Source organism: Oryx dammah, unplaced genomic scaffold, assembly GCF_014754425.2.
Source record: "Oryx dammah isolate SB20612 unplaced genomic scaffold, SCBI_Odam_1.1 HiC_scaffold_24, whole genome shotgun sequence".
Classification (NCBI taxonomy): Eukaryota; Metazoa; Chordata; class Mammalia; order Artiodactyla; family Bovidae; genus Oryx; species Oryx dammah.
The window spans coordinates 71,265,184-71,292,726 of NW_024070208.1; the positions used below are offsets into that span (position 1 = coordinate 71,265,184).

At 42.4% G+C, this 27,543-nt stretch overlaps 1 protein-coding gene and 1 long non-coding RNA gene across 3 annotated transcripts in view; both read left to right on the forward strand.

Annotated features, from left to right (window-relative positions):
- The window catches only part of LOC120883317, a 29,200-nt gene extending 25,742 nt beyond the window's left edge, over positions 1–3,458 (forward strand). The window contains exons 2-3 of the long non-coding RNA XR_005725736.1: positions 3,001–3,008; positions 3,425–3,458. This is a non-coding gene — a long non-coding RNA (uncharacterized LOC120883317). The remainder of the gene's footprint in view (positions 1–3,000; positions 3,009–3,424) is intronic.
- Positions 1–27,543, forward strand: part of CLDN10 (claudin 10) — a 96,204-nt gene that overhangs the window by 58,186 nt on the left and 10,475 nt on the right. Inside the window, exons 1-3 of one of the 2 annotated variants that reach the window (XM_040267355.1) lie at positions 17,577–17,845; positions 25,379–25,540; positions 25,629–25,710. In XM_040267355.1, coding sequence (XP_040123289.1) covers positions 17,626–17,845; positions 25,379–25,540; positions 25,629–25,710 — 464 coding nt within the window. In that variant the 5' untranslated portion in view covers positions 17,577–17,625. Of the gene's footprint in view, positions 1–17,576; positions 17,846–25,378; positions 25,541–25,628; positions 25,711–27,543 lie in introns of those variants that run through there. The other variant, XM_040267356.1, reaches the window with a different exon arrangement.

The following is a 27,543-nucleotide window of genomic DNA, read 5'->3' on the forward strand; positions in this document are numbered from 1 at the left end:
CAGTGATGCTATAAAGCCATCTCATCCTCTGTTGTCCCCTTCTCCTCCTGCCTCCAATCCCTCCCAGCATCAGAGTCTTTTCCAATGAGTCAACTCTTCGCATGAGGTGGCCAAAGTACTGGAGTTTCAGATTTATCATCATTCCTTTCAAAGAACACCCAGGACTGATCTCCTTTAGGATGGACTGGTTGGATCTCCATGCAGTCCAAGGGACTCTCAAGAGTCTTCTCCAACACCACAGTTCAAAAGCATCAATTCTTCAGTGCTCAGCTTTCTTCACAGTCCAACTCTCACATCCATACATGACCACAGGAAAAACCATAGCCTTGACTAGATGGACCTTTGTTGGCAAAGTAATTTCTCTGCTTTTGAATATGCTATCTAGGTTGGTCATAACTTTCCTTCCAAGGAGTAAGCATCTTTTAATTTCATGGCTGCAATCACCATCTGCAGTGATTTTGGAGCCCCCAAAAATAAAGTCTGACACTGTTTCCACTGTTTCCCCATCTATTTGGCATGAAGTGATGGGACCAGATGCCATGATCTTCATTTTCTGAATGTTGAGCTTTAAGCCAACTTTTTCACTCTCCTCTTTCATTAGGGTATTTTAATTATTTTTTAAAGAACTATTTATGTTAAAGTGTTGAAGAATTGAAACCAAATATATTCTCAGTTCTTCAGAGACTGATCTCTGTATAAAGCACTTTGTACGATGCTGGATTCACAGTAATAATTGTAATTATTATAGTTAAAGTAGTAGTATTATCAGAAAATCTATAATTCTGGGTCGTCCAGATGACCATTTTTGCCTTGCGGTCGCAAATCTTGCCTTGCAGCCCCATTCGTGTGGTCTTTGCAATGTCTCTCTCATCTGTTCTTTCTTCTCCTTTCCCACGATCTTTGAAACAAAACTGTGTTTATTTTTAAGCCATTGACTGCATTTTAAAGCTCTCATTGAACTGTCTTAACACTCTTTATCCCAAAGAGGGCGCCAATTTCTCATGAAACATAGTGTAGTATTTCACAAAATTCACTTGCTCCCAGTAGTTTTTAAATTTCACAGCTGCCATAATTTTATCCAGAAAGGTTGTTCCAGTGGCATGTTTATATAAATTAAGCCCTATTGTGTGAATGCTAATTAAAATGTTTTGCTTCTTCAGAGTAGCTTCAGAGAAAAGCCACACTTGCTGTTAAATAAGTTGAAGTTACCTTTTTTTCTAGCAACATCAAATTAAGCATTAAATGGGATTTTAAAAAATGTTTGTTTACAATCTACCAACTTTAGGGTGTGTTCCCATTCTTTGTTGTTGTTTAGTCACTAAGTGGTTTCTGACTCTTTTCGACCCCACAGACTGTAGCCCACCAGGCTCCTCTGTCCATGGGATTTCCCAGGCAAGAGTACTGGAGTAGGTTGCCATTTCTTTCTTCAGGGGATCTTCCCGACCTAGGGATCAAACCCCCATCTCCTGCTAGGCAGGCAGATTATTTACCACTGAGCCACCCGGGAAGCCTGTTTCCATTCTACTACTGGCTTAAAGAATGACTGGTGGAGCAATATAGTTCAGACCTTACGTGTGGGAAGTTAATAGGTTACCATGGGTAGGGGGCTTGTCTGCCGGTTTTAAGTTTTCTTGGCCATAGCTGGAACTGTTCCTATTTTGAACACTTGTACTGTATGCAGTATGACTGTGAATAGAGGAGGTAACGTGGTTTCTGATCTCAGCTTCAACTAGTCCTTTAGGTTGAGTCCCTGTACTTCATGTACATTTTCTCAGGAGAATGATGTGCCGAAGAAGTGCCGAAGTGCTGGTGGGCTTCATAAATTCAGGTGATGGAAGTAGAAGGAAATACAATAATGGTAATGTACTATAGGCCCCCTTATTTAACAGAAACTCATTTAACTAAAATCATTCTACACTCAAAATGTAAAGATTCAGCACAACTTCAACTGTGCCCTTCCAAATTTGAAGGTCCTAGGAGCCTGGCAGGTTACAGTCCATGGGGTCACAAAGGGTCGGACATGACCGAGCAACTAACACACACACACTCACACAGACATACACACCCACACACATAGGCATTAATTAGCTTATTCTTGCCTCTATAACTGGCTTGGATTCCAAATTCCAGCTTTTCTCTCTATGATCCCTGACTGCCAAGTAATTTGCTGGTACATGGTTACAATGAAGGTTTACCCAGAAAAAATACTACCATTTTGATTGATCTCTAGCCCCTAAAAGTAAAGCCAGTGATGAGTAGAGAATCACTGAAACTTTGCTAACTGATTACTCACTGGCGGCTGTTACTCAGAATCCAAATTCCATCCTCGAGTGGCAACATAGAAATAGCCCTAAGTGAGGGCAAGAGCTGAATTCGCAGCCCCTCTTCTTCATGCACCAGTCTAAAAGGACATTAGGACTTCCCTGGCAGTTCAGTGGTTAGGACTCTGAAATTCCACTGCAGGGGACACAGGTTCAATCCCTGGTCATGGAACTAACATCCTGCATGCCTCATGGCCAAAAAAAAAAAAAAAAAACACTGGCAAGATCTGCATATCTTTTCAGTAGGTAAGACAATAACCAAGCAATATTTCCAATTTTCATTTAATTACAAATCTACAACCCATTGCCAAATTGTTTCCAAGAATTGCCGATAAGTGCTCATACCCATCCTCCTCATTTGATCAGGTACGTGTAAGCTCAGTCGCTTCTGTTACGTCCAACTCTTTTTGATCCCATGGACTGTAGCCCACCAGGCTCCTCTGTCCATGGGGATTCTCCAGGCAAGAATATTGGGGTGGGTTGCCATGCCCTCCTCCCAGGGATCTTCCCAACCTAGGGATCGAAGCCAGGTCTCCTGCATTGTTAGGCAGGTTCTTCACCACTAGCTCCACCTAGGAAGCCCCTGATCACAGAGTACCACAATTGATTTACCTCACTGATTTTTCCTTGTGATCAGCCAAAAGTTTCCTTTATCTTACACCACCCCCACAACTGCAAGGTCACTGGGTGTGTTCACCTTGAAATGCCCACGCTGCGTCTTGGCTAGCTTCCTCCTTTTCTGACCAGAAGATTCAATCTCCTCTTCTGTAGGGCACAGCCTGAACCGCGTTCTTTTTCTTGGATTTTGGCCGTCCATGACTCCTCCTCTTCCTCTGCCCCTGACACAGCCAACACCCTTGTTCTGTTGTACCTCTATGGCAACACCTGGAACCCCGCTAGATTCCAATCCTGTAGACTCCACCAAGAAGGTAATTTTTAAATACTCATTTAAGTTTGATGCCAAACTTCATTACATTTCTGATACTTTCAATCTCTCGTCAACAACGAAAACCAGATCAATCAACCACCAACAATATCTAGAGACAGCTGTGTGAAAATGGAGGGTATAAAGACACAAGTATCAGTTCAATTCAGTCGCTCAGTCGTGTCCGACTCTTTGCGACCCCATGAATTGCAGCACGCCACGCCTCCCTGTCCATCACCAACTCCCGGAGTTCACCCAAAATCATGTCCATTGAGTCGGTGATGCCATCCAGCCATCTCATCCTCTGTCGTCCCCTTCTCCTCCTGCCCTCAATCCCTCCCAGCATCAGAGTCTTTTCCAGTGAGTCAACTCTTCGCATGAGGTGGCCAAAGTCTTTGGAGCATGGTGATAGGGCTGGACGTTGAGTCGGATTTCCACATCCAGTATTTCTATTGAGACATTAGGGGATACGAATTTTTCAATATACCATCTCTGAAATGATCATTTTCCAGTTGGTACATGACTTTAAAATGTATGCCACATTTGCTGGCATAAAATTCACACACCAAAATCAATCTGTTTAGAAAATGAATCTGATTTTATAATAAAAGTTAAAAAAAGATTCAATTAGAAATGAGCAGCTGGAAGAAAGCTGTTGCATTATTTAAGAGCATTAATGATACATAAAGGTAAGTGGGTAATAAAAGCTAATTACAAGATGGTTTTACTTCTTATGGGAGTTATAACTTCTGCCTTTCCAGAACATCATCATAATAATATTTACACATTCCTTTTTTTCTAAAGGAAATTGTGGAATTAGAAAATGATTATTATTTTGAACTCAAATGACGATGCTTTCTTGGGTTCTTATCCAGCTTCCAAAGGATAATTTTGATCCTTTGACAAATATTTACCTTTATGAACTGTTTACCACTGAAATATAGCAGAATATATATAAAATTATTAAAGATTACTTTTAATTGCTAATCTGAATGAAATAAGAAGCAGATGGCATATATGAAGCCATTGAAAATATCAGGAAAAAAACTAAACAAAAATTAGATGCTGGCTAGTGGCTCTGAGAAATGAATTAATTTCTAGAGTCGTTTCCCTTTATTATCTGTAAATATAAGATCACATCTGTAACTGAAGAGCTTGAATGAAATGTCATGTTTATTGGAAGTTGCCTCTCCCCTCCGACACTGACAATACCAGTTTACTATCCTATGAAACGTCCTTGTTTAGAACTGAAAGAGATATGTGGTATTTTTCAAAGTTGGCATTCAGACTCTCTCAGACCTGTTATGTTTGAGAAAGCTTGTTCACGACCCTGGGCACCAGAAGTTGCCTGCAATTGACAAGAATGTGATTTGCACACTGTGTGGAGCAGCCTCATGGCCCGGCTGCCTGGGGCCCACACTGAGAATTCAGCAGCTATGCGTGCTCACCGGGGCCCCATCATTAACCTGCTGTGGGACCTTCTACAAATCGCGTAATTCCAGCCATGAAAATAAACACAGACACCAATGCCCCAGAATAGATCTGAGGGAATTAGACTGTGTGCACGGAAGACAGAAACTGCCTTTCTTTCTAACACTGTTGAGGACAGGGAGTGATCAGGCTGTAGCTTACTGCTCTTTGCTTCCAAATAGGCACACATAAGCAAGGGACTATAACCAGGAAGAAGTGTGACAGCTGAGGTAAGGATGAACAGAACTTGAGCAAAATTCAAGAACTGAAAGGTCAATCTCCGGGGCTGTAAGAAAGATTTCTCAGTGATTCTAACTCTTCTGCTGGTTCCATTTGTGGGCAATGACTCCATCATTCTTGCCACTTTAGCTCTGTAGCTGAACCTTCCTTTTGATCCTGTTTCTCTTTCTCTGTCTCCCCCATGCCTTCTGGTTTTTTCCTCATTGGCACGGCACTGTTCAAAGGGAAGGAAGAAACTATTTTTCCACGGCATTATTCATGTCCTCCCTCCACTGTTGGAGCCAGGCAGAATTTCACAGACTCTCTACAACCCAAGCACTTTTTAGATGGAAAAATGGGCCCAAGTTCAGTACATGTAAGTCAACAAGGTAGTAACAGAGCTACTAGTTGCCAGGTCCTTTATATGCCAGTCCAGTGTTATTGCCATACATTGCACTTGCTGCTGCTGCTGCTAAGTCGCTTCAGTTGTGTCGGACTCTGTGCAACCCCATAGATGGCAGCCCATCAGGCTCCACCGTCCCTGGGATTCTCCAGGCAAGAACACTGGAGTGGGTTGCCATTTCCTTCTCCAATGCATGAAAGTGAAGAGTGAAAGTGAAGTCGCTCAATCGTGTCCGACTCTTAGCGACCCCATGGACTGCAGCCTACCAGACTCCTCCATCCATGGGATTTTCCAGGCAAGAGTACTGGAGTGGGGTGCCATTGCCTTCTCCAACACTGCACCTAGTGTAATGATAAAAAAAAAAATCCAAACCTCCCAGGCTGCATTGACCTTCTATTTTTCATATGTAAAAATGGTATTCTATATGCATTACTTTACAAGCTTAGGAATTAAGAGCAGGAGGAGGATTTGATGACACTTAAACTCCACTGTTTCATGTATGTAAGACTATGTAATTTAGAATATGAATGTGTGTACTTCAAAAGGCAATGTGAAGGCTTCCTTGGTGGCTCAGTGGTAAAGAATCCACCTGCCAGTGCAGGAGACATGGGTTCGATCCCTGATTCGGGAAGATCCCACATGTCACGGAGCAAGAAATCCTGTGTGTCACAACTACTGAGCTTGTGCTCTAGAGCCCAGGAGGTGAAACTACTGAGCCCACACGCCGCAACTAGAGAGCAGCCTGAGAGCAGTGAAGACCCAGCACAGCCAAATACATAAATTAAGCTTAAAAAAAAGCAATATGATTTTGAATTGTAATCACAAATATGGTTCATGTTTGGCCAGAAATAATATTTCCCTAGAAATATGTATGTTACACTCAGCAAATAACTTTGAAAAATTATAGTAAAAATTAGAATTATGGTCATAACCATGAAAAAAAAACGTCATATTAGTAAAGACCCACATCTGTCCAGTGATTAGGTAAAGCAAGGAGGTTGTTTAGTCCCTAATTTGTGTCCGACTCTTTTGTAACCCCATGGACTATAACCCCATGGACATGCCATGGGATTTTCCAGGCAAGAATACTGGAGTAGGTTGCCATTTTCTTCTCCAAGGGATCATCCTGTTCACATCTCCTGCATCGGCAGACAGATTCTTTACTGCTGAGCCCCTGGGAATTCCCAAACACTGGGCTAAATGAGGGTTTAAAATCCAGCCCTTTAAGAAGTCTTGTGCCTGAGAGCTTTCCAGGTGGTCAGAAAAGAAGAATAGTGTCATTTTTAAGCAGGTAGGATTGTGGAGGTGTACACTGCCTAGAGCCCAGCTGGGTTTTCCCCCAAAACCAGCAAAAGATAAGCATCTTGAATGTCAGAATTAATTGGCTATTAGGAGGAAGGGTACAAGAAACTCATGATTCTAAGGGTGAGTTAAGTTAGCACATAGCTCTTCCTGGGAGAGGCTATGGAGTCAACTCTGCTTACAAACAGGAAAAAAAAACCAAATTAAAACATACGCTGCATTTTCATATTGTGTGATTCCCCACCATCTATTGAGAAATTATTTAGCGATAATTATTTATATATGTATATGTGCTCAGTTACTCAAGTCACGTCTGACTCTTTGTGATCCCATGGACTGTAGCCCACCAGGCTCCTCTGTCCACGGGATTCTCCAGGCAAGAGGACTGGAGCACATTGCCATTTCCTCCTCCTGGGGATCTTCCCAACCCAGGGAATGAACCCGAGTCTCTTGCGTCTCCTCAATTGGCAGGCGGGTTCTTTACTACTAGAACCACCGGAGAAGCTCCAATATATATAAATATTAAAAATCAGGAAAGGGCAATTATTGGAGGATGAATTTGATTATTTGACTTGTAAAATAAGGCCTTATTTTTGTTGCAAGACTGTAATATGAAAGGATATGATTTTTCATCATTTAAAAACATAAATTACTTGAAACAGCAAATAAAAATTAGACTTTGACAGACAGTTTTTGAGAGCTTATGCTTAACATTCCATCCAATATTTTAAGTCATTTATCCTTTGACCAATAAAATTAAACAATTTATCAAATACCCATAATATATCCAGTTTTTTTTTAACATCTATGCTTTAATGTATTTGATCCTCTCAATCACATCTGAAAATTAGTACGAAATAAAAGAATTTTATTATCTGCTTTTCTCCTCTATAAAAACTAACAAAATATCATTCAGTTTACTTAAACAAATTATACTGGGGGAAGGAAGTTCCAGAGGGAAGGACATATGTATACCTATGGCTGATTTGTTGATGTATGGCCGAAACCAGCACACCGTTGTAAAGCAATTATCCTTCAATTATTGATACAATTTTTTAAAAACCTTTATTTACCATATCAAAAGTCTACAGTATACTTTTTCATGTAGTGTTTTGATCTGAAAGGAAAGCATTGCTTAACTCTGTAAGATTACATGGGTGAACTGCAGGCAGAGAAGTCGTTGTCTTCAGGCATATTTGTTTGTCGGAAAGATTTATGTCCAAAATCCTAGCGGTGTGGCAGTGATAATTGTAGGCAAAACATGACATCGGCTTTGTTCTTTAGACCTTTTAAATAACTCTTCACAAACCCAAGTCAAACGCGGAAACAGCTATTGTGGAAACAGCTATTCTGTTCCACAGAAAGAGCCACAAAAAGAGGTGTGTCTATTATCTGTCTACCCTCTTATCGGCATACAACTCCATTCTTTTCAGTTCATGCTGCGTGCTCAGCCGCTCAGTCGTGTCCAGTTCTTTGCGGCCCCATGGACTGTAGCCCACCAGGCTCCTCTGCCCATGGGATTTTTCCAGGCGAGGATACTGGAGTGGGGTGCCATTTGCTTCTCCAGGGGATCTTCCCGACCCAGGGATCGAACCCACATGTCCTGCGTCTCCTGCACGGGCAGGTGGGTTCTTTAGCACAGTTCTCTCTGAGCTGCCGGCCCTGGTGTGGTGTTATAGCCACACGGGGGACAGGGCACATTCGTTGAATTCACACAAAAGTGCCTTACAGGCCAACAAGAGGCCCTAAGATGTGATTACTTCTCTCATCTTAAAAAATACTGACTCCCTCATTTCTACCGGTCTTTCTTCACCCAAAAGTCATCTTCTTAAGGAGGGCCTCTCTGGCTGCCTAACTAAAATTTAACCCACCTACCCCCACTATGCACACACACTTTGTACAACATTCCCCTTCCCTGCTGGCTTATTTGTTCTCTTTAGCACGTATTATCTGCTATACTAAGCCTTTTTCTCACCTTGTAATATTTGTCTCCTCCAGTAGAATGTCAGCTGTTTTAGGGCAGAGATTTTGTATGTTTGGTTCACTGTGTCTACATTGTGTGGAAGGATGCCTAGAGCATAGTAGGCACTCAAATGTATTTTAATTTATTTCAGTGAACAAATACTGCTGTTTTTTAAATGGGAGCAAAATGCCTGACCAAACTCTCCAGGCTGTTTCATCTTCTCAGGGCCACGGATCCCAACCTCTTACACTGGCTCCTCCAATCTCTTCAAATCCCCCCCAGAGGTCAAAACAGCCACCTGGCTATCACTTTCTTCAGACCACTATTCCCCTAGCTGGTCATTCCTCCCAGGTTTCAGTGATGTTCAGTGGTCTCTGATCACCTCTGTTTTTTCAATCACTTCCTTAAAGGCACCTCCAGCAAGTTCCCTGGCAGTTGAAGTTGCCTTCAAGGATATGGCAAAGGAAATGGAAGGCAAAAATCAGTGGACAAGAAATTTTGTCTTTTTGTCATGCCTAGCAATTAAAACATACTATTTGGTGATGAGAAGATTGTGGTTACAAGTTTCTTTTCCAACACTTGGACAATTTAACTCGAAAGGAAAAAACCAAAGAAGTCGGTCATGCTGACATGACCCAAATGCTTAATTCAGTCATTGTGTTCAACCTTTCATCATCTTCCCAGACACATAAGAACAGCACTGATATTGCTGTTTAGATGCCTTAAATCTCCAGTGCTCAGATATCTGTATGTCTATACATGGAGATGGCACAGCAACAGTGCAGAGCAGGAGCTGGTCCTTGCTCCTGCCTCCCGCCTCATTCCACACAGACATACAAACTTATATTAAAAACCCCTTCACCATCTCCTACCTTATCACCTTCAGTCCCAACCAATGTGTTACAGAGAAAACATCTTCTTTTGTTATTACATGTTCCTCTTGTCTCCCTTTTACTTTCATCCCTTAGCCTTGTTCCTTTCACCCTTTGTCTGTGTGTATGATAGAATCACAAACATTTGTACACATATATACTAGTTTCCCTGACATTTCGGTGCAATAATCCAAATTTCTCTCTCCCTACATCCCTATTCTCCCATAATCAGTAAAAAGAGGCCAAAGGAGAACAAAAAATAGTGATGGACCAAAAAAATATTCAGATAATGACTTCTCTTTAACTTTGGATACAGTGATGTGTGGATATTTTTAGTGTTTGTCTTTGAATGTCCTCAAAACTTGGATTACTGTGCTATCCTTTAAACGTAAGAATATGAACTTTGGAGACATATAAACTCCAAAGTCCAAACTCCAAACTCCATTACTGTATTACTCATACAGTAATATAGCAATTACATAGTCAGGTAAAATAAGTTTGGGGAGAACATGAGAAAATGAGAACCATTCTACACTGCTGTGGGCACGCCATGGGGTATAGCCATTCCAGATACAATATGGCAATACCTAGTGAGAGAAAAGCTTGCCTTCCAGCACCTGAATGGGACACTTTTCCTTTGTTTTACTGTGGCACACCCTTTGCTGGTGAATATGGGTCAAAATTCCAATCAGAAAATAAGCATAAGAAGCATAGATCATGCACAGTAAACAATGAGAGTGAAAACAGACCTACTCCATAGGACTGTTAATAACACGAGTGCAGTGTCTAGAATGTAGCACCTGGTACCTGAAAGGTACCCACGTACGTTTATATTAGATAAAAACCGGAGAAGGTCTACATTTGGAGAATAAAAAAAGGCCTCACAATTATTTGCTTATGAGTATGTTTTTGCAAGAACTTTCATTTCTGACCCCTAAAGAATTCGTTTTAAACTTCCACAGATTTTTCCCATGAAGTGAGCCAAATGGTAAACACAGGACTCCTGAGAGCTTGGGGTCAACTTCTTACCAGCTCTATTCTGAGGCCCAGGGAAGGGGGAAGCCTCTTCAACTGTAACAGGCACTAGAATGAGGCCCCTCCCACCCCTTACGTGCAGCGGTATAGAAAGGTGAGGGCTGGGAAAACAGCCCTCCACTTCTGCATACAGATTTCCCATCTTCTCTTCTCAGTGCTGACTTACTCCCTCCCACACGCCTTCCCATCCACAATGGTCCCCCTTTCCTTCCATCCCCACCCTGGGGCTTCCCATCTCTTTTTCTTATCCCTTATCCTTATTTCTTGTTCCTTTCTCTTTGTATTTGTTCTCCTTTCACTTTGGATTTGTTACCTTTATTTTAGCTCAGCTGGTAAACCCCAGTTTGATTTCTGGGTCAGGAAGATCCCCTGGAGAAGGGATAGGGTACCCACTCCAGTATTCTTGGGCTTACCTGGTGATTCAGAAGGTAAAGAATCTGCCTGCAATGTGGGAGACCTGAGTTCGATCCCTGGGTTGGGAAGGTTGCCTGGAGGAGGGCATGGCAACCTAATTCAGGATTATTGCCCGGAGAATCCCATGGAGAGAGGAGCCTGACGGGCTACAGTCCATGGGGTCACAAAGAGTCAGACATGACTAACAGTTTCACTTTAATTTTATCTTGTAGTTGTCCACTCCCTTTTACATTTAACTATTCTAGTTTTCTTTCTCATGTTTGTTGTGCTTCCTTTTGCACACCCCCCACCCCTCCCAGTTCCCCCCAGCAAAAAAATGACTAATCTCACTCTCACTTCCTGGTTTCTCTCCCTCGCTCTCAGCATCAACCCCTACCATGTTGGCACCCCACTAAAGTCCTTCTGTGTTCTTATTAAGATTTGCAATACAGTTTATTCGTATTTGCTTGCTGCATGTCAGTCTAACTCTGATTAATCCCCCTTTTATGGAAAATGCAACTTTATAACTTTAAAGAGAGGTAGGGAAATGAAAAAGCATGAGTGAACTGGAATAGTACCCATTTTTTTTTAATATCTACCATGTTCCAGATCCTTGATGTACATTGTCTCCAATCTTCACAATAACTTTGAAAAAGCTATTATTTGTTCTCATTTTATAGTTGAAGAACAGATACAGAGCAATTGGGTGACCTGCCAAGGGACACAGAGAGAATTTTATCCCACACCTTTACAGTTCCTTCATCTATTCCCAGCCCAACATCACCGCTTCATAAGTGAATTGAACTACTTACTGCACTTTTTTTATGCAACTTAAAGGTTAATTTCCATTTACAGTTATTACAAAATATGTTCCATATTCCTCCTCTGTATAATACATCCTTGAGCCTATATTATACCCGACATCCTGTATTCCCATTCCCCAGCATCTTTACTGCCCCTCTTCCCCTTTCCACTGGTAACCACAATTTTTTTCTTCATTTTAATTTCTTTTTAACACCAAAACCATTTTGCATTGGGGTATATCCAATTAACAACATTGTAGAAGTTTCAGGTGAACAGCGAAGGGACTCAGCCATACATATACATGTATCCATTCTCCCCCAGACTCCCCTCCCATCCAGGCTGCCACGTAACATTAAGCAGAGCTCCATGTGCTCCACCTGGACTCCCCGAGGGAAGGTTTCAACAACTGGGCTGGGGCTGCGGTTGAGTGAGTTACAAGTGCTGCTAAGGACTAAAAGTTTATGAGTACCCCCTACCCCATCATAGGGTTCCGTATTCTTGTCTGGAGAATCCCATGGACAGTGAAGCCTGGTGGGCTACAGTCCAAGGGGTTGCAAACAGTTGGACCCGACTGAGTAACTAACACATACATATATACAATCTGGATCGGTTGGTTGAATTAATACTCATAAGATGCTCATGGACCAGCAAGTCCTAGAAGTCCCAGCATCCCAGAGTGAGAGTCTTTCCAGACTGGAGGCGTATTCACCAAGACAGCTATGAGCCACTGGCACCTCAAACTCTCCAGGTGCCCAAGAGGAATCTAGATAGTCTTAATATACCTCAAAAAGTCACTGAGCACAAGTTCGTGTGCCCAACACACAGTGAGGCCAAACAACATGGAAACGTCAGAGTTTGGAGCAGACAAAAGTTGATTTCAGGACAATGCAAGGAGACCTGTGGCTCCTGCCCCAAAATGCCCCAGACTTTCTGAGGGGTTTCAGCAAAGCATTTTTAACAGCCAGGTGAGAGGGGGAAAGTCACAGAGTAAGTGGTCATATTGTGCACAGTTCTCTGACTGGTTGATTGATTGTGAGATAGGTAACAGGGTGGCTAATTTTAATCAATCCTTGGGTACCAGTAGGTCCGAGGGCTACATTCCCAAGACTATCATGGAGTTAATTCCTTCTATTTGGTTGGTGGGTTTTAGCATCTGAAAAACTCAGGAAAGATGCATGAGATACCATTATCCAAGCACTTTAGAGAGGAACTACGGCAGAGGATGTGGGGGAAGGGTCCTGTTTGGTTACAAGAATTGGAAATCAGTGTTTCAAATGAATGTATGAAAGACAAGCTCTTAAGATATACGGCATTAACTTCTGATGCAGTTAGCCTCAGAAGGTACCGGATGTCAAAATAAACCTCTATTCCCTTATAATTTCCAAAAAAAAATTATATACATAGACACACATATATGATCAATGATGTAATGATAAGCATGAGTATTCGTTCCTGTAACTACTCCTCTCACTCAGTAGCTTTCATGCTAAGTAACTAACAAGTATCGTAGAATTAGGATAGAGCATTAAGATAAACTAAGAGTGTTAGGGGAAATGAAGGGAAAAGAATACAGATATGCTATTTTACTATCTTAGTATCGGTGTTAATGTCTTCTTGAAGGTAGTGTGACAATAGTTGGCTCCTGGGCAGTTGTTTTTTTTTTAAGTTAATACAGCATTTATCAGGACTTTAGTCCCTTCCCATCTGGTGAGCAGTATGTCCCCTCATTGGAATCTAAGAAGGAGCTAGTGTATACTGAAACCAGATTTGATGCTTAGAAAATCCTTGAGCTGTTAAAAGGCACACCTGTGTTGTTTGGCAGCTGAGTTGAATCTCAAGTAAAGAATTTCTGCAAATCTCTGGTTCAGTCGGCTAAACTGGTTTCACTCCCACTGAACAAGTGTGGGGTGGGGGAATCCTCTATTTTTCCTTAACAACCATAATAATGCCAAATAAATAACTTCCGATGTTAAATCTCAGCAGCTTAGTTCTCAAATGTGGAAAGGCTCAGAATATATTTCAGGCCATTTAATGTCTTTATGTCAAATTTATTATAAATTAGTACTATTCATATCAGAAAAGAAACAATGCTTATTTTTTTGGAAAGGCCAAGTTAATGTTAATTAAGACTTTTTTTGAATAATTTGGAGAAGTAACTTTCTGTTATCACTTTTGTGTTTAAATTAAGAATGGTTTGTTATGACTAGTTACATAAACAGTTCAGTAAACTGAATCCTAAAGAAAATAAGGAAGCATTTATCAGTTGAAAGGTACTCTGTAAACGGGTTTTCAGATTAACTGCAAAGGTTATTTGGGACTCTAAAATCTTAAAGTGAAATAGGTCATTTATCCATTACTTCCTTTAAAAAGACTCTCTTCAATCTGTCTTCCTTTTTTGGACATTCTTATGTTAGATGATGTGGTTTCTTCTGACTAAACTGGTTTTGAAAAACTTAAGATATAAGACATTTCTAAGTAAATACTTGATTCACTACATAATATTCTTTAGGTGTTAAGGAAAGTTAATATTTTTCATCCTTCGGTCAGGTACTTGTGGGCTCTAAGAAGTCACTCTTCATAGTTAATATGCAGTCCATGCCAGCGAAGAGAAGTCTGGGGCTGTGAAACCTCACGGAACAGACAAAGGATAAAAGTAAAAGAAAATTAGTCAAGTCCACAGGCATAACGACCCTAGTCTGTTTCAGCTGGCAAAGGAACTAATAGTGCTGCCACACGGTTAATAATTTATGGGTTGTTTGTGGTATTTTCAACCCTTTTAAGTTGAAGCTGTGTGTTATGATCTCTGTAGTAAAAGAGTATTTCTTTTTTCAAAGTTTTCAACCAAGAAAGGAATATTCTTTTTCTCTATAACACAAATCATCCAGTTTGCTAAATTGACTGTTTATATACATGAATCTCAACTGGTCAGAGCTGTGATGTCCAACCTGACTGTGCATTACAAGTTTTGGAAAAATCACTACCAGAGGCACCCCCAGAGATTCTGGATTAAACGGTCTGGTGATGTAGCAGAGTCTTCCTTGGAGGTCCAAGTTAGAATTTAGAATTTGTTTCCTCCGAAAGCTATATTGCAATGATAGGTTCGTGGATATTTTAAGTACAGTTCGCAAAACTACATTATTTGTTAAATAAATCTGTGGGGGCTAGTCTGAAGCACCAAATTATTCTTCACAGTTGTTTTTGTAAAACCATGTACCTGTGGTTCCAAATGATGGCATTCATAACCAATTTATTAATAAATTAGGATCTTCATGAGTCTTTAAGGTCACAATACTAGACTTATTGTGTGTCAAAAGTAAGTCAGAGCCTTGCAAAAAAAGAATCAACAATTTAGTGAGAAACTACCATGAGGAAGACAAAAGCAAACAAAGACACTCAAACAAGGCCAGGAAATAAAGTACAAAACCAACATCTGTGCACATTTTAACTTTTGGAAAGTCCATAGGGAATGTTTTGGATTATGACTTCTTGTGTTGTCTGAACAGTAAATCGGATTAAAAGAAAGCAGATCATCCAGAAAGAAATATGACGTAGAAATAATGGTGTAAATATGCTGGAGGGTATGAAACCAGAAAATAAAATCATTTTAAAATGGCAAATCATACAAAAGAATAGAGGACACCTTGTTGTCAATACTCAAAGGTGACTGAGGAGGTTAGGTATGTGCTTCCCAAATTATTTCTAAGCTGGATCCCCCAGTAAACCCAACATTACACACCAGGACAAGCTGGGACCAAGGGGAGCATAGTAGTGGAATCACGTCTGCATTCCACCAGGTAAACTGTCTTCACCAGTATTCCCATTCACACAAGCCGTGAAATGGTCAAGCACACACACACACACTTCGCAAGAGCTGCTGCATGGCACCAAAGTAGGACTTAACTTGTGTTTTCTCAGTGCAAATCACGGCAGTTGCATGGATGTTAAAGAGAGACAGATTTGGACTCAACAGAAACAAAAACTTGCTCAAAGGCTGTCAGTACAAAACAAAACCAGAACACACACCTTGCCACACGCTAAAACCTGAAGTTCTGAAGGTTAGAGCGTGAACTGAATATTATCTCTAGAAACACGATGATTGTGTTGAGTGTGGAGTGTGTCCGTGTGATCTCCAACGTTCCTCCCAAATCTTTTCAGATGTTTCTATAATTCAATGCTCTCTCTTCTCCAGAGACATCAAATCACTTCTAATTTCATTCTATACTCGTTTATTATTTTTTTTAAGTGACAAAGGGGAATTGAGAAATTCTTCACAATGAACCAAAGTGTCCCTGCATAAACATTGGGAAGCAGGCTTGTTGTTCAGTCACTTAGTCGTGTCTGACTCTCTGTGACCCCATGAATTGCAGCATGCCAGGCTTCCTTGTCCTTCATTATCTCCCTGAGTTTGCTCAAACTCATGTCCATTAAGTCAGTGGTGCCATCCAACCATTTCATCCTCTGTCACCCCATTCTCTTCTTGCCTTCACTCTTTCCCAGCATCAGGGTCTTTTCCAATGAGTCAGCTCTTAGAATCTTGTGGCCAAAGTATTGGAGCTTCAGATCAGCACCAGTCCTTCCAATGAATATTCAGGGTTGATTTCCTTTAGGAAACAGGATTAGCTAGCTTTATTATAGCACTGATTTAAAGGTTCATTCCAAGAACTTTGGACCTCCCAGGTGGCTCAGTGGTACAGAATCTGCCTGCCAATGCAGGAGACACAGGTACAAATCCCTATTTGGGGAAGATTCCTTGGAGGAGGAAATGCAACCCACTCCAGTATTCCTGCCTGGAAAATCCCATGGACAGAGGAAACTGGCTGCCCTACAATCCATGGGATTGGAAAGAGTCGGGCACAAAAGAGCACCCTCGCACCAAGAGCTTTAAAGGGACAAATAATAAAGCCAGTCTTTATTCTCTCATTTTTGCCCAAATGTGTGACCTCTGGAGCCAAAAGTACACCCTGCCAAGTTTACTTTCAGATAGCAATGAAGGAATGAGTTTATCCCTCAGTTGGATGCTAAAGGTGGAGCTGGTAAAAAAAAAAAAAAAAGTAAAACAAGATGCAGAGAAGCTGAAACAGACCATCGTAGAAGAGACTCAGAAACGGGAGCTGGAAGGAACCCACAGGAAAAGTTTAAATGCATGTCCTACGTGTAGTGCATTGGTATCAGCAGGCCAGCGCTGTGACTGGAACAGTCACGATCAGGACTGTAAAGAAGGTCCCCTTGCAGCCTGGGCTCTGCACAGACCGCTGTCCTGAATTGAGGTCTGTGTCACCCACCTCCTTGCAATGACCTTCTGCATGCCGCCAGGCCGAAAGGAACTGCAGAAGCTCAGGGCAAGGCTGACTTCGAGCCCAGAGCTGCAGGGATCGCTCCTTGACAAGCTGAACTGGGTCACCCAAAAGAGCGTGGCACGAAAACCTTTAGAGTTCAGCGGGCCAAGGGCTGCGTTAGCAGGCCGTGTCCTTTCCGGGCATCAAAAGCCTTTCTTTTTTTTTTTTTTTTTGCTCTGCTTTTACAAGATACTCTGAACGCCAAGCTACTGCCAATGGGTAGAGCGGGGGAGGGGAAAGAGGGTGGGTGCAGCAGGTCGTCCACATTTGGCTGCCAATTTGTTCAACAGGAGAGCCCCTCTCCACGGTGCCTCGGCCCCGAGATGGCGAGCAGGGAGTGGGGAGCCGCAGGGACGCGCAGGGTCGCGTTGGGCCAGCAGGCTGGAGGGGAACCCGGGTAGCAGCTCCGCGCGAGCCGTTTCTGCTCCCCGAGGGCGCGTCCCGGGTCCGCGCGCGCCCCCTAGCGCCGGGTCCGCGGGTGGGCGGGGCGACGGGGGCGGGGCCGCGGGGCCGGGCGCGCGGGGGTCGCTGTGCGGCCGCCGAGTGGGGAGCGCGAGAGCGAGCGCGGCTGCAGCGGGCGGCATGGCGAGCACGGCGTCGGAGATCATTGCCTTCATGGTCTCCATCTCCGGCTGGGTGCTGGTGTCCTCCACGCTGCCCACCGACTACTGGAAGGTGTCCACCATCGACGGCACGGTCATCACCACCGCTACCTATTGGGCCAACCTGTGGAAGACGTGCGTCACGGACTCCACGGGCGTCTCCAACTGCAAAGACTTTCCTTCCATGCTGGCGCTCGACGGTCTGCATCCCCTAGCCCCCCAGCCCCAGACCCTCGCTCTCTCCTCCCCTCCGCCCGCGGTTGGGCGCCCGCTGAGCCTCACGACCCCCGGCGGGACCCGCCCCAGCCCCCCGCCGCCCGCCCCGGACTCCTTCCCAAGCCCGGCCGCGCTTTCCCTCTCGGTCCCTGGAGGAGCCGGGGAAGAGTCCCCGGTGCCCGTGGCCCGCCTTCCCCGGACATCTGTCCCGAGGGGGCGCCTGTTTGAGCCCAGATCCCCGGGGCGGGTGAAAGGGGACGCGCAGAACCGACCTGGGTGGGGTGGGTTCCTCTCAGGCGACTGGGATGGAGGGAAGCAGGTCTGCTGTCCTAGGAGTTGAGGACTGAGTTGTGGGACCCCCCTCTCTCTTGAGAACTGTTGGGGCAGAGAGTCACGGAGAGGGGGCTTGCCCTCTCCAGCCAGCACTCCCAGAAGGGCTGGATTCTGATTTAAACGGACTCGTCAAAGCGAAATCTGCTTGTTCTGAACTCTTTGTAGCCGTTTCATTCGTGGTTTTAAAAGTGGGCTGGGGGAAAGGAAACATACTGCAGGGGCACCCTCCCTCCAAAAAAAAAAAAAAAAAAAACCGCTAAGTATCTGCAAATGGATCTGCTGGGCTTTAACTTTTGCTGTACATTTTAGGAAAATAAATAGTTCTTGCTTCTGCTGCAGAGAATAGCTGAATCCTGGCCACCCAGAATCTTGTGCGGGGGAAACTGACAAGTTCTGTGTGGCTCTAAGTCCACATCTGCTGCCAGTTGTTCATGAGACTGTTTTCTAGGCTGTTCTTGTTAGCTGGGCTGTATAAGGTATTGTATTAGAGCAACAGATGTTCACAAAGAAAACTGGCTATTTTTAGTTTCAAGAGGAATGGTACCTGTCCATTGCTCAAGTTCTAGGCTCCTTTCTCCCAGGATTTCACAGCACATCGTTCCTGGCAGAAACTTTAAGAGAGTCATTTACATGAGTTCTTGGTTTGAGGTGTTTTCTTTTTCTTTTATTACCGCACAGCAAGTCTTTGTTTGCGTAGCTGAGTAAATAACAGACAAAATTTAATTCCCCTGAGATGGTGCTGGCCACGAAAAGCAAACTCTTGCTCAACGGAGGTATTTGGTGGAAACTCCACCGAAGGGAATAGGTATCTGGTTTTAGATGAGTGACACCTGGCTCTGCCATCGTGGTGTGTAAAATAGGTAGCTGGGATGCCACTGATGGTCTGGAATGACTGTTGAATTTCCTGTGCCCTGCAGAGCACACATCCAGATAGATGTTTGGACAGGCAGGCTCGTTTCTGTGGTTTCCATTTAGGAATATGGATTGACAGTTGTTGTTCTAAACACGTTCGTACTGAGAGGCTGCCAGGCAGGTGCGCTTCCTTCTATGGGACAGTTGGGGGACAGAGGTGGCGATCGAGAAATAAATACATCATGAAAATGATTGGGTGTAGAATAGTGAAGCCCTCACCCTGTGTGTCTGAGGTGAGAATAGACGTCATGGTCAAGATCTGGGGGCATGGGAACTTCGCTGGTGGTCCATGGGCTAAGACTCTGAGCTCCCAATACAGGGTGCCCAGGTTTGATCTCTGGTCAGGGAACTAGAACCCTCATGTCCCAACTAAGACCTAAGGCAGCCAAATAAGGGGTTCCCAGGTGACTCAGTGGTAAAGAATCTGCTTGCCAATGCAGGAGACACAAGAGACATGGGTTCAATCTGTGGGTCAGGAAGATCCCCTGGAGGAGGAAATGGGAACCCACTCCAGCATTCTTGCTGGTAAAAATCCCCTGGACAGAGGAGCTTGGCAGGCTACAGTCCTTGAGGTCGCAAAGAGTCGGACACGACTGAGCCACTGAACACACATACAGGACACATACGAATACATAAATAAATTTTTTTTAGAAAGATTTGGGGGCCAGAGAGGTAGTGAGGAGGAAGAAGAGCATAGCTTTCAACCATCCAGCTCTAAAGAAGAGGAGTGACGTTTGTATACAACTCAGCTCACAAAATGGCCTTCCATATGTGCTGTTGTGTCTAGAAAATGACTTTACAAAACATAAATGACATCACCGCTTGTTCTGCCTTGTTTTCAAGTTAATAACATAGCTTTCCAAGTCAGTACCTATAGAAATGACTCTTTTTAACGACTGCATGAATACTGTTAAATAAACTGGTTTATTTAACGACTTACCCACTGTTGGACGTTGGGTAAAGCCTTCCTAGGTTTTCACTGTCGTTAGCGCTTTACGGAAAACCTTTCTGTTTGCTTCTTTGTGCGTATGTGTGTTTCTGTAGCGTAAATACTGAGAAGTAGTATTGTCAGAGCAGCCGAATATTCATTTTATTAGTTTATACTGCCACATTAATTCCACCTATAGTATGAGAATACCTGTTTCTCTCCACATTCTCACCACTAGATTTCTCATCCAGTTTAATGGGCAGCAGCCTATCACTTTATTCTTCTAGTTGGCATTTCCCTGATTACTGTGATTTTGACCATCTTATCATATACTTATTGACCACTTTTTTTCCTTTTATGAGTTGCTTGTCTGTATCTTATGCCCATGGTTCGGTTATTTCCTCTTGGTTTAAATGACTTTTTTTTTTTTAAGATTATAGATGTGGGTCTTTGATTTGTTAGATATGTTGCAATCTCAGCCCATTGCTTGTCTTTTAAATGTGGGTGTCTTTTCTCATACAAAACATTGAAATGTATCCTATAATCCAATGTATCAGTCTCATCGTGCTGGCTCAGCTTCTTGTGGCTTAAGAGGGCATCGCCTCTACCAAAGTGATCATTTACTTTTCATTATCTCCCAGGATAATATTTGAAGGGGGGAGTTCAGCCATGCAGCTACATTTTTCCCTGTAGAGAGAAGTCAGTTCCCCCCACTTACAAGTGGAACTTCCCAGAACAAGCCTCTTTGCTTGTTGATGCTCTGCAGTGTACTTTTGGGGCAGCCACATATGCTTGGATGCTGGCCCTCAGTCAGGTCCTGCCCTCAGCACGGTCCACTTGGACTTCTTGATATTGCATTTGAAGTGGAGGGAGAAAGCTACATTAGCAGGGGGTGTTGTGGCCACAGCTCTGAGTAAGCCAACCCTCCCCTTAATCCAGGCAGAAAAATCCAAGGGAGAGAGAAGGCTCACAGTGCTTCCCTGTCTCATCTGAGGTGGAAGAACATGTCTCTTGGACACAGAGGATGGGGTCATTATTCTGAATTTCCTGTATGAAGTCAAAGCTCTGATTCCTTATTGTCAAGCGGTATTATTGTTATCCCAGTTTTCCCTGTATGGAAGAAGCTAAATGTACAGATTGAATGTAATGCCATGTTAAGATTCCAACTCTAATTTCTGCCTAGAATCAATCTTAAGTGTTAGAGACAGGAAGCTTTGATGTGTTTCTTACCACTCACCAGACACTTAGTTCATTTATTCCTCCTGTGAAGTAAGTGCTGTTCTCCCTGGGTTTTACAGATGAGAAAGCAGGCTTGGAGAGATTAGGGAATGTAGTTAAGGATACACAGCAGGTAAAGAGAGGAACCGGAGCTGAAATTCAGAGTTCCTGTTTGCCCCTCATACCATCTTTCTCACAAAGGATCTGCTAAAAGCACATTTTTTTTTCTTTCTTCCTTCAATAAACAACTAGCAAGAGTGCTGCTAGGAAATTGTCTCCACCAAGTGGATATTTTTATTTCTGCTAGTTGGAAAATAAGGTACGTGTGGAAAACATTTAACTTTTACGGGACACCTTGAAGGTTTCCTCCAACGGAATTCATTAAGGTCATGGTATTTTACTAATTGAAAAACTCACGGTTGAACGAGCTGGTGATTTCTGTTTATTGCTAACCCATATTCCTTTCAAAGCACCACTTGAACTACAGCTGGGAAGCATTTTAAGCTATGCTTTAGTTGGTTTTTTTTTTTTTTTTTCAGTTTATGCCATCTATTTTTGTTAGTGGGAATGTTTGTCATTTTTTCCAAGGAAGTTAACTATAAATTATACTTCAGAGAACTTCTGAGCAAATATGTTCATGCCTCAGCACTTTAATGTGTTAATTAGCTATTAACGGTGTCAGTAAATTAGACCTGTCAAAAATAATAGCCTCCTTGACTAGGTTTTTACCACCACTTCACTTGAGGGTGTTACTTATAAATTTTGACCTCCGGAACTGTTAAAAAAGCAAGGTTGTAGAAGTCTGCTTTGCAAAAGATAAACTCTGAGAGAGTTTGTGGGAAGTCACCCAAGGCTTGAGTCTGTGGGTGTTTTAAGAACCAGTAGCCCCTAATTTGCAGACCTCGAGCCTACCAACAAATGCATTCCATTTATGGCTGGCAGTGGAGTTTATCCCAGGAACTCCAGACCCTGCAGTACCTTCCTTTGTGTGTGTGCTGTGTGTGCTTAATCGCTCAGTCATGTCCGACTATTTGCAACCTCGTGGCTCCACTGTCCTTGGGATTTTTCATGCAAGAATACTGGAGTGAGTTACCACTCCCATCTCCAGGGGATCTTCCCCACCCAGGGATCGAACCCCCATCTCCAACATTGTGGGCGGATTCTTTACTGTCTGAGCCACCAGGGAAACCCTTTATGCATGTGATGAATTAGCAACTTATTGCTACACTTCTCATGGTAGGCAGAGTTACCTTCCCCTCCACATCAGGGTTCTGGTTGGTTCTGATGAAGGACTGACATCATCAGAATCTGCTCTCTCTCTATCTCTCCTCTTGTGCCAAGAGGGCAGAGCCAGTCTTTCTGTAGGTATCAGAGCTGAGACAGGAGAACCGAGTGAGAAATTCAGAAAAAAATAGTATGAGTAATGGTTAAAGTTTAAAGCCTACTGTTATTTTCCCCAGTCATATTAAGGGTTGAATGCACCAGCCTCGGATTCTGACCACTGTGTACCATCTGGGAAAATGCATTCCACGTTCTGAGTGATCAAATTGTAGACTTAACCGTTTGCACGGCTTGTGTATTTTCTGTACATAAAGTCTATGAGATTACTAAGGTAAATGCAAATTATGGTAGATGATAAGGTTTTCTAGAATAGTTTCTTTTTTTTTTAACATTATAATAGAGGTTATGGGCTTCCCAGGTGGCACTAGGGGTAGAGTCAGCCTGCCAGTACAGGAGATGCAAAAGACGTGGGTTCAATCCCTGGGTCGGGAAGATCCCCTGGAGAAGGGAATGGCAACCCATTCCAGTATTCTTGCCTGGAGAATCTCATGGACAGAGGAGCCTGGTGGGCTACAGTCCATGGGGTCACAAAGAGCTGGACACAACAGAGAGACTATTAGTACTACTAAGTCACACATACACTTTCTAGTCTGTTTAGGATTGCAGTAAGAATCAGCTAAAACATCTCAAAACCATAGGTTGAAACAAATGTCAAAAAAATTTTGAAACCGCACTGTCCCAGTAGCTCTGGTGGTAAGTGATGAGCTAGTTGCAGTTTCTCTGGAGGACTCTCTTTAACCTTGCAAGGGGGAGGGAGGTGGGAGGGGGGTTCAGGATGGGGAACACGTGTACAGCCGTGGCAGATTCATGTCAATGTATGGCAAAACCACTACAATATTGTAAAGTAATTAGCCTCCAATTAAAATAAATTTATATTTTAAAAAATCCTTGCAAGAAACTAACAGGCTTCCTCCCCCTGTGCTTCTGCTGCTCCCTGGGTTCGGCTGGGGGACTTGAGGATTGCAGCTTAAAATGGAGCTGAGTTAGGATTCCGCAGCAAACACACAGATCACCCTTGCAGCACTACTATTACTACCAAAATAAGCCTCCCTTATCCTGTTTTGCTAAAAAAATAAGTTTCTTTTACTGTTTTTTTTTTCTTTTGACAGCCTCACCATCAGTAAAATTATTTTCTGTCTGGAAACAGTTCACACTATAAAATGGAAGATCGTTGTCCTTGCTTTCTGCATTTGGGGTGGTGTTCAATTGCTAAGTCAGGTCTGACTCTTTGTGACCCCGTGGCTTGCAGCATGCCAGGCTCCTCTGTCCTCCACTGTCTCCCAGTATTTGCTCAAACTCATGTCCATTGAGTTGGTGATGCATCCTAACCATCTCATCCTCTGTCGTCTCCTTCTCCTCCTCTTGCCTTTAATCTTTCCCAGCATCAGAATCTTTTCCAATGAGTCAGCTCTTCGAATCAGGTGGCCAAAGCTTCAGTTTCAGCAACAGTCCTTCCAGTGAATATTCAGGACTGATTTTCTTTAGGATTGACTGTGATTTGCAATTGTAGAGGCCTAAATTTGTTAAATTAATTAGAACATCTTCTGGGTACTCTTCAAAATGGATCCTGGGAATAGTAATAAAACTTAAAATTTAATTTTTGACCAAGAAACGTGGCCTGGAGGCCACCTTCCAGCATTATTCCCTGAATATATGATTGTTGTAGCCTTAGAATTATTACTTATGTGATTATCATAGCCTTTGCCTGAACACAGTAGGAAATGACTTGTGTATCTTGGCACTTATGCGTTTTTTCAAATTAAAAAGTTTAATTCCAACTGTAAACCCGATAGATATTATGTTCATTTGTTCAACAAATATTTACTTACACTGGTGTGTCATCAATGTTTCAGAATATAGCACTGTTTCAGGCTGAAATATACATAATGACATTTTAAAAATGTATTCATTTATATCCTATTAATTTAAAATTTGTTAATGTCTGGACAAAAGCCAGTCTGAAGTTTACCATCATCCTGGCTGTGCAAATAAAAATATATGACTAAGAAAATGAGTGGTGTAGGAGGAATGTTCAAAGAAACCAACAGAGCAAGCTTTTAGGATACTTGGAAAGCATCCATTTGTATGCAGTTAATTTCATAATTATAAAATATTCTTCTAGGAACTAACCACTGCTTATTTAAACCCAGTGTTATTGTATGTGCCCTGAAAATTTTTTAAAAGGTCATGAAAATACATTTTGATTTAGATTCCTCATGGTTCATATTTTTCATGATATTTCAGTTGGTCTCATTTATAATCTTTCACTAATATTAGAAGATGTGAGTCTTTGGGAGCTCTGCTCAGTTATAAGGTTTTCAATGTCAGAATCATCAAAACATCTGTTTTAAAGGTCTGATGTGCAAAGGAGCAAGAGGGTTGAGAGAGCGGCGGATGAGGTTTCTCCGGGTGAAAGGCAGTATCATGTGGATTTTGTAGTCAGATCTGGATGGAATTCATTCCAGCCTCTTACTCGCTCATCCCTGGCATACCACGTAGCTCTTGTGTGTCTCGGTTTCCTCACCTGTGACTGTGGGAATAATAACACTCAGAGATGTAGCCTGAGGACCCTGCATATGCCAGACTGAAAAGTGTGCTATAGGGATTAACTTTCTTTCCATTCTTGCTTGTTTTAACATGTGTTTTAACCATTTTTCGGTCTTTTTTTTTTTTTTTTCTTTTTTTTCAGAAAACAGAAAGTCGTTCAGGAGGACAATGTAAAATGTGTTTCTCCCTGGACAGCCACATGTTTTATGCTAATGTAAATGCCCTACTGTAATTGCAGGTTACATCCAGGCGTGTAGAGGACTTATGATTGCCGCTGTCAGCCTGGGCTTTTTTGCTTCCATATTCGCCCTGATTGGCATGAAATGTACCAAAGTCGGAGGCTCAGATAAAGCCAAAGCTAAAATTGCTTGTTTGGCTGGGATTGTATTCATACTGTCAGGTAAATAGTAACTTTCTTCCAAACAAGGGGCTTCAGGATGTTAATGAAATACCCGGAGTCATAGTCTTTTCCTTCTGATGCTCTTTAGGGCTGTGCTCAATGACCGGGTGTTCCCTGTATGCAAACAAAATCACAACAGAATTCTTTGATCCCCTCTTCGTGGAGCAAAAGTAAGTACTCTTCTTAAGTCTGTATGCTTGTGGCTTACAGGAAATGGATTTAAAATCATCTTCTAAATTAAGGTACCTAAATTTCCTCTATGGCTTATGAAAGTGGGGTATACGGATAGAGGCTATTTGATGACATCATTTAAGAGCAAACGGGGTATGTGCTACATTGGCAAAAGATGCATGGAATCACTGCATTAGTGTTACAAATGTCTTGTAACATACTTGTCTGTAAATAGCTCAAGGCTTAGGATTTAGAACGCTAAAGCTCGTCTACTATACATTGTAAAACTGAAGTCAAATAGCGGGAAAGTGAAAGAGAGGTGTAAGATGGGGAGGAAAGAAGGAGAAAGGATGATAACCGAAAATTAAGTGCTTGCCTTGATTGCTGTCCATCCAAAATGATACTTGCCAGATTTTAGGCTGTGGGCCAGTTTCCATTGCAGACATTGAGATGAAAACGAGACTGTGGTTCTGAAGATTAGAAATGATTAAATGATAGTGAATAAAATATTATTTTTCATTTTTAATCAGCCTTTTCCATTTGTTCTGTTGACTATGGCCTTAACAAGTTCTACCTAATAAACCTTTGTAAAGAAACTGTACATGATGCAGGGTCTTTAAAAAAAATGCTCTAAGAGTGGCACAGACACCCAGATGTGACCAGTTTCAGCTGCGGGTGAATGCTTTGGCACTTACAGACCAGTTCTCTTGTTGCTGTTGGTTTTTAACTGTGGGCTGTTGCTTTTTATAGTTTCCCTAGGCTTATTTCTTTGCTTTGGAAAAAAACCAAGGAATACCAAATTAGAAATCATAATAGATCAAACAGTTTGTCTTCCGTGAGAATATTCCCATAGATTCCTGTAGAAAACTGCTCATGTATGCATGTGTACCGCTATCAACCAGGCTGGGGATTTTCTTTTAGTCTTCAGATAAAATACTATAGAATTTTAAGAGAGTAATTACTAAAATGTCTGATCAGGATCCATTACTTTTTTCTGGTGGATTCAGGAATCTTTAGGAAATGATTTTTCTAGTAGTGTCTCTTGTGTAGTTCATGCATAAATAGTAAATGCTAATATAATGAAATATAATGAAAGTAATAGATTAACACATGTTAGGCCCCTACCATTGACCAAGCAGAGCATTGCAAATATTATTTTATTATTTTACTCTTACAATAGCCTCTAGTAGAAGAGAAGGAGACAAAAATTAGGAAAATCAATTAGCTGAAAATTGGCTATCAACACAAAGTAAACTGATTCCATAGGTCTTAAAGTATTTAATTTCTGAAGTGAGATTTTGACTTTGGCATATTCTAGGGGAGAGGACTTCCCAAGTTGGCATTTCCTAGAATTTAGTAATCGGTGCCTCTGATGTAGTTTGTGCATGAACTCGGAGAGGAATATGTTGGAGAATTGCTGCCAAAGGCAGAGCCAGCCCTAGGGGTACTGGGGTGAGGGCACCCCTCCAGGGGTGTTCTGATTATTTCCTTGGTGTCTTCACTGATGTTCATGAGAGTAAGTTCCTTGAGATCAGAAAACACTTATATATCATCTCTTATTTGCTTAGCACGGTGCTTGGTTAAGTGAAATTCTGATCTGCAGAGCTAGTCCTCTCAGGATTAGTAGAAAGGCCCTCTGTTATCTCAGCAGACTGAGGAAGCCTCTGCAAAGATGGAGAGAGAAGGCTAGCTCATCCTCCTCTCCCATCTGTATCATGCATTCATCTTCCTAGAGCAGTATCTCTCCCTGCAGCCCTAGATGGCTCAGCTGGGCACAGGGATGTGTGTGTTTAGCAGTGAGGAACAGGTGTTTGCCACATGCTCTAGTTTAA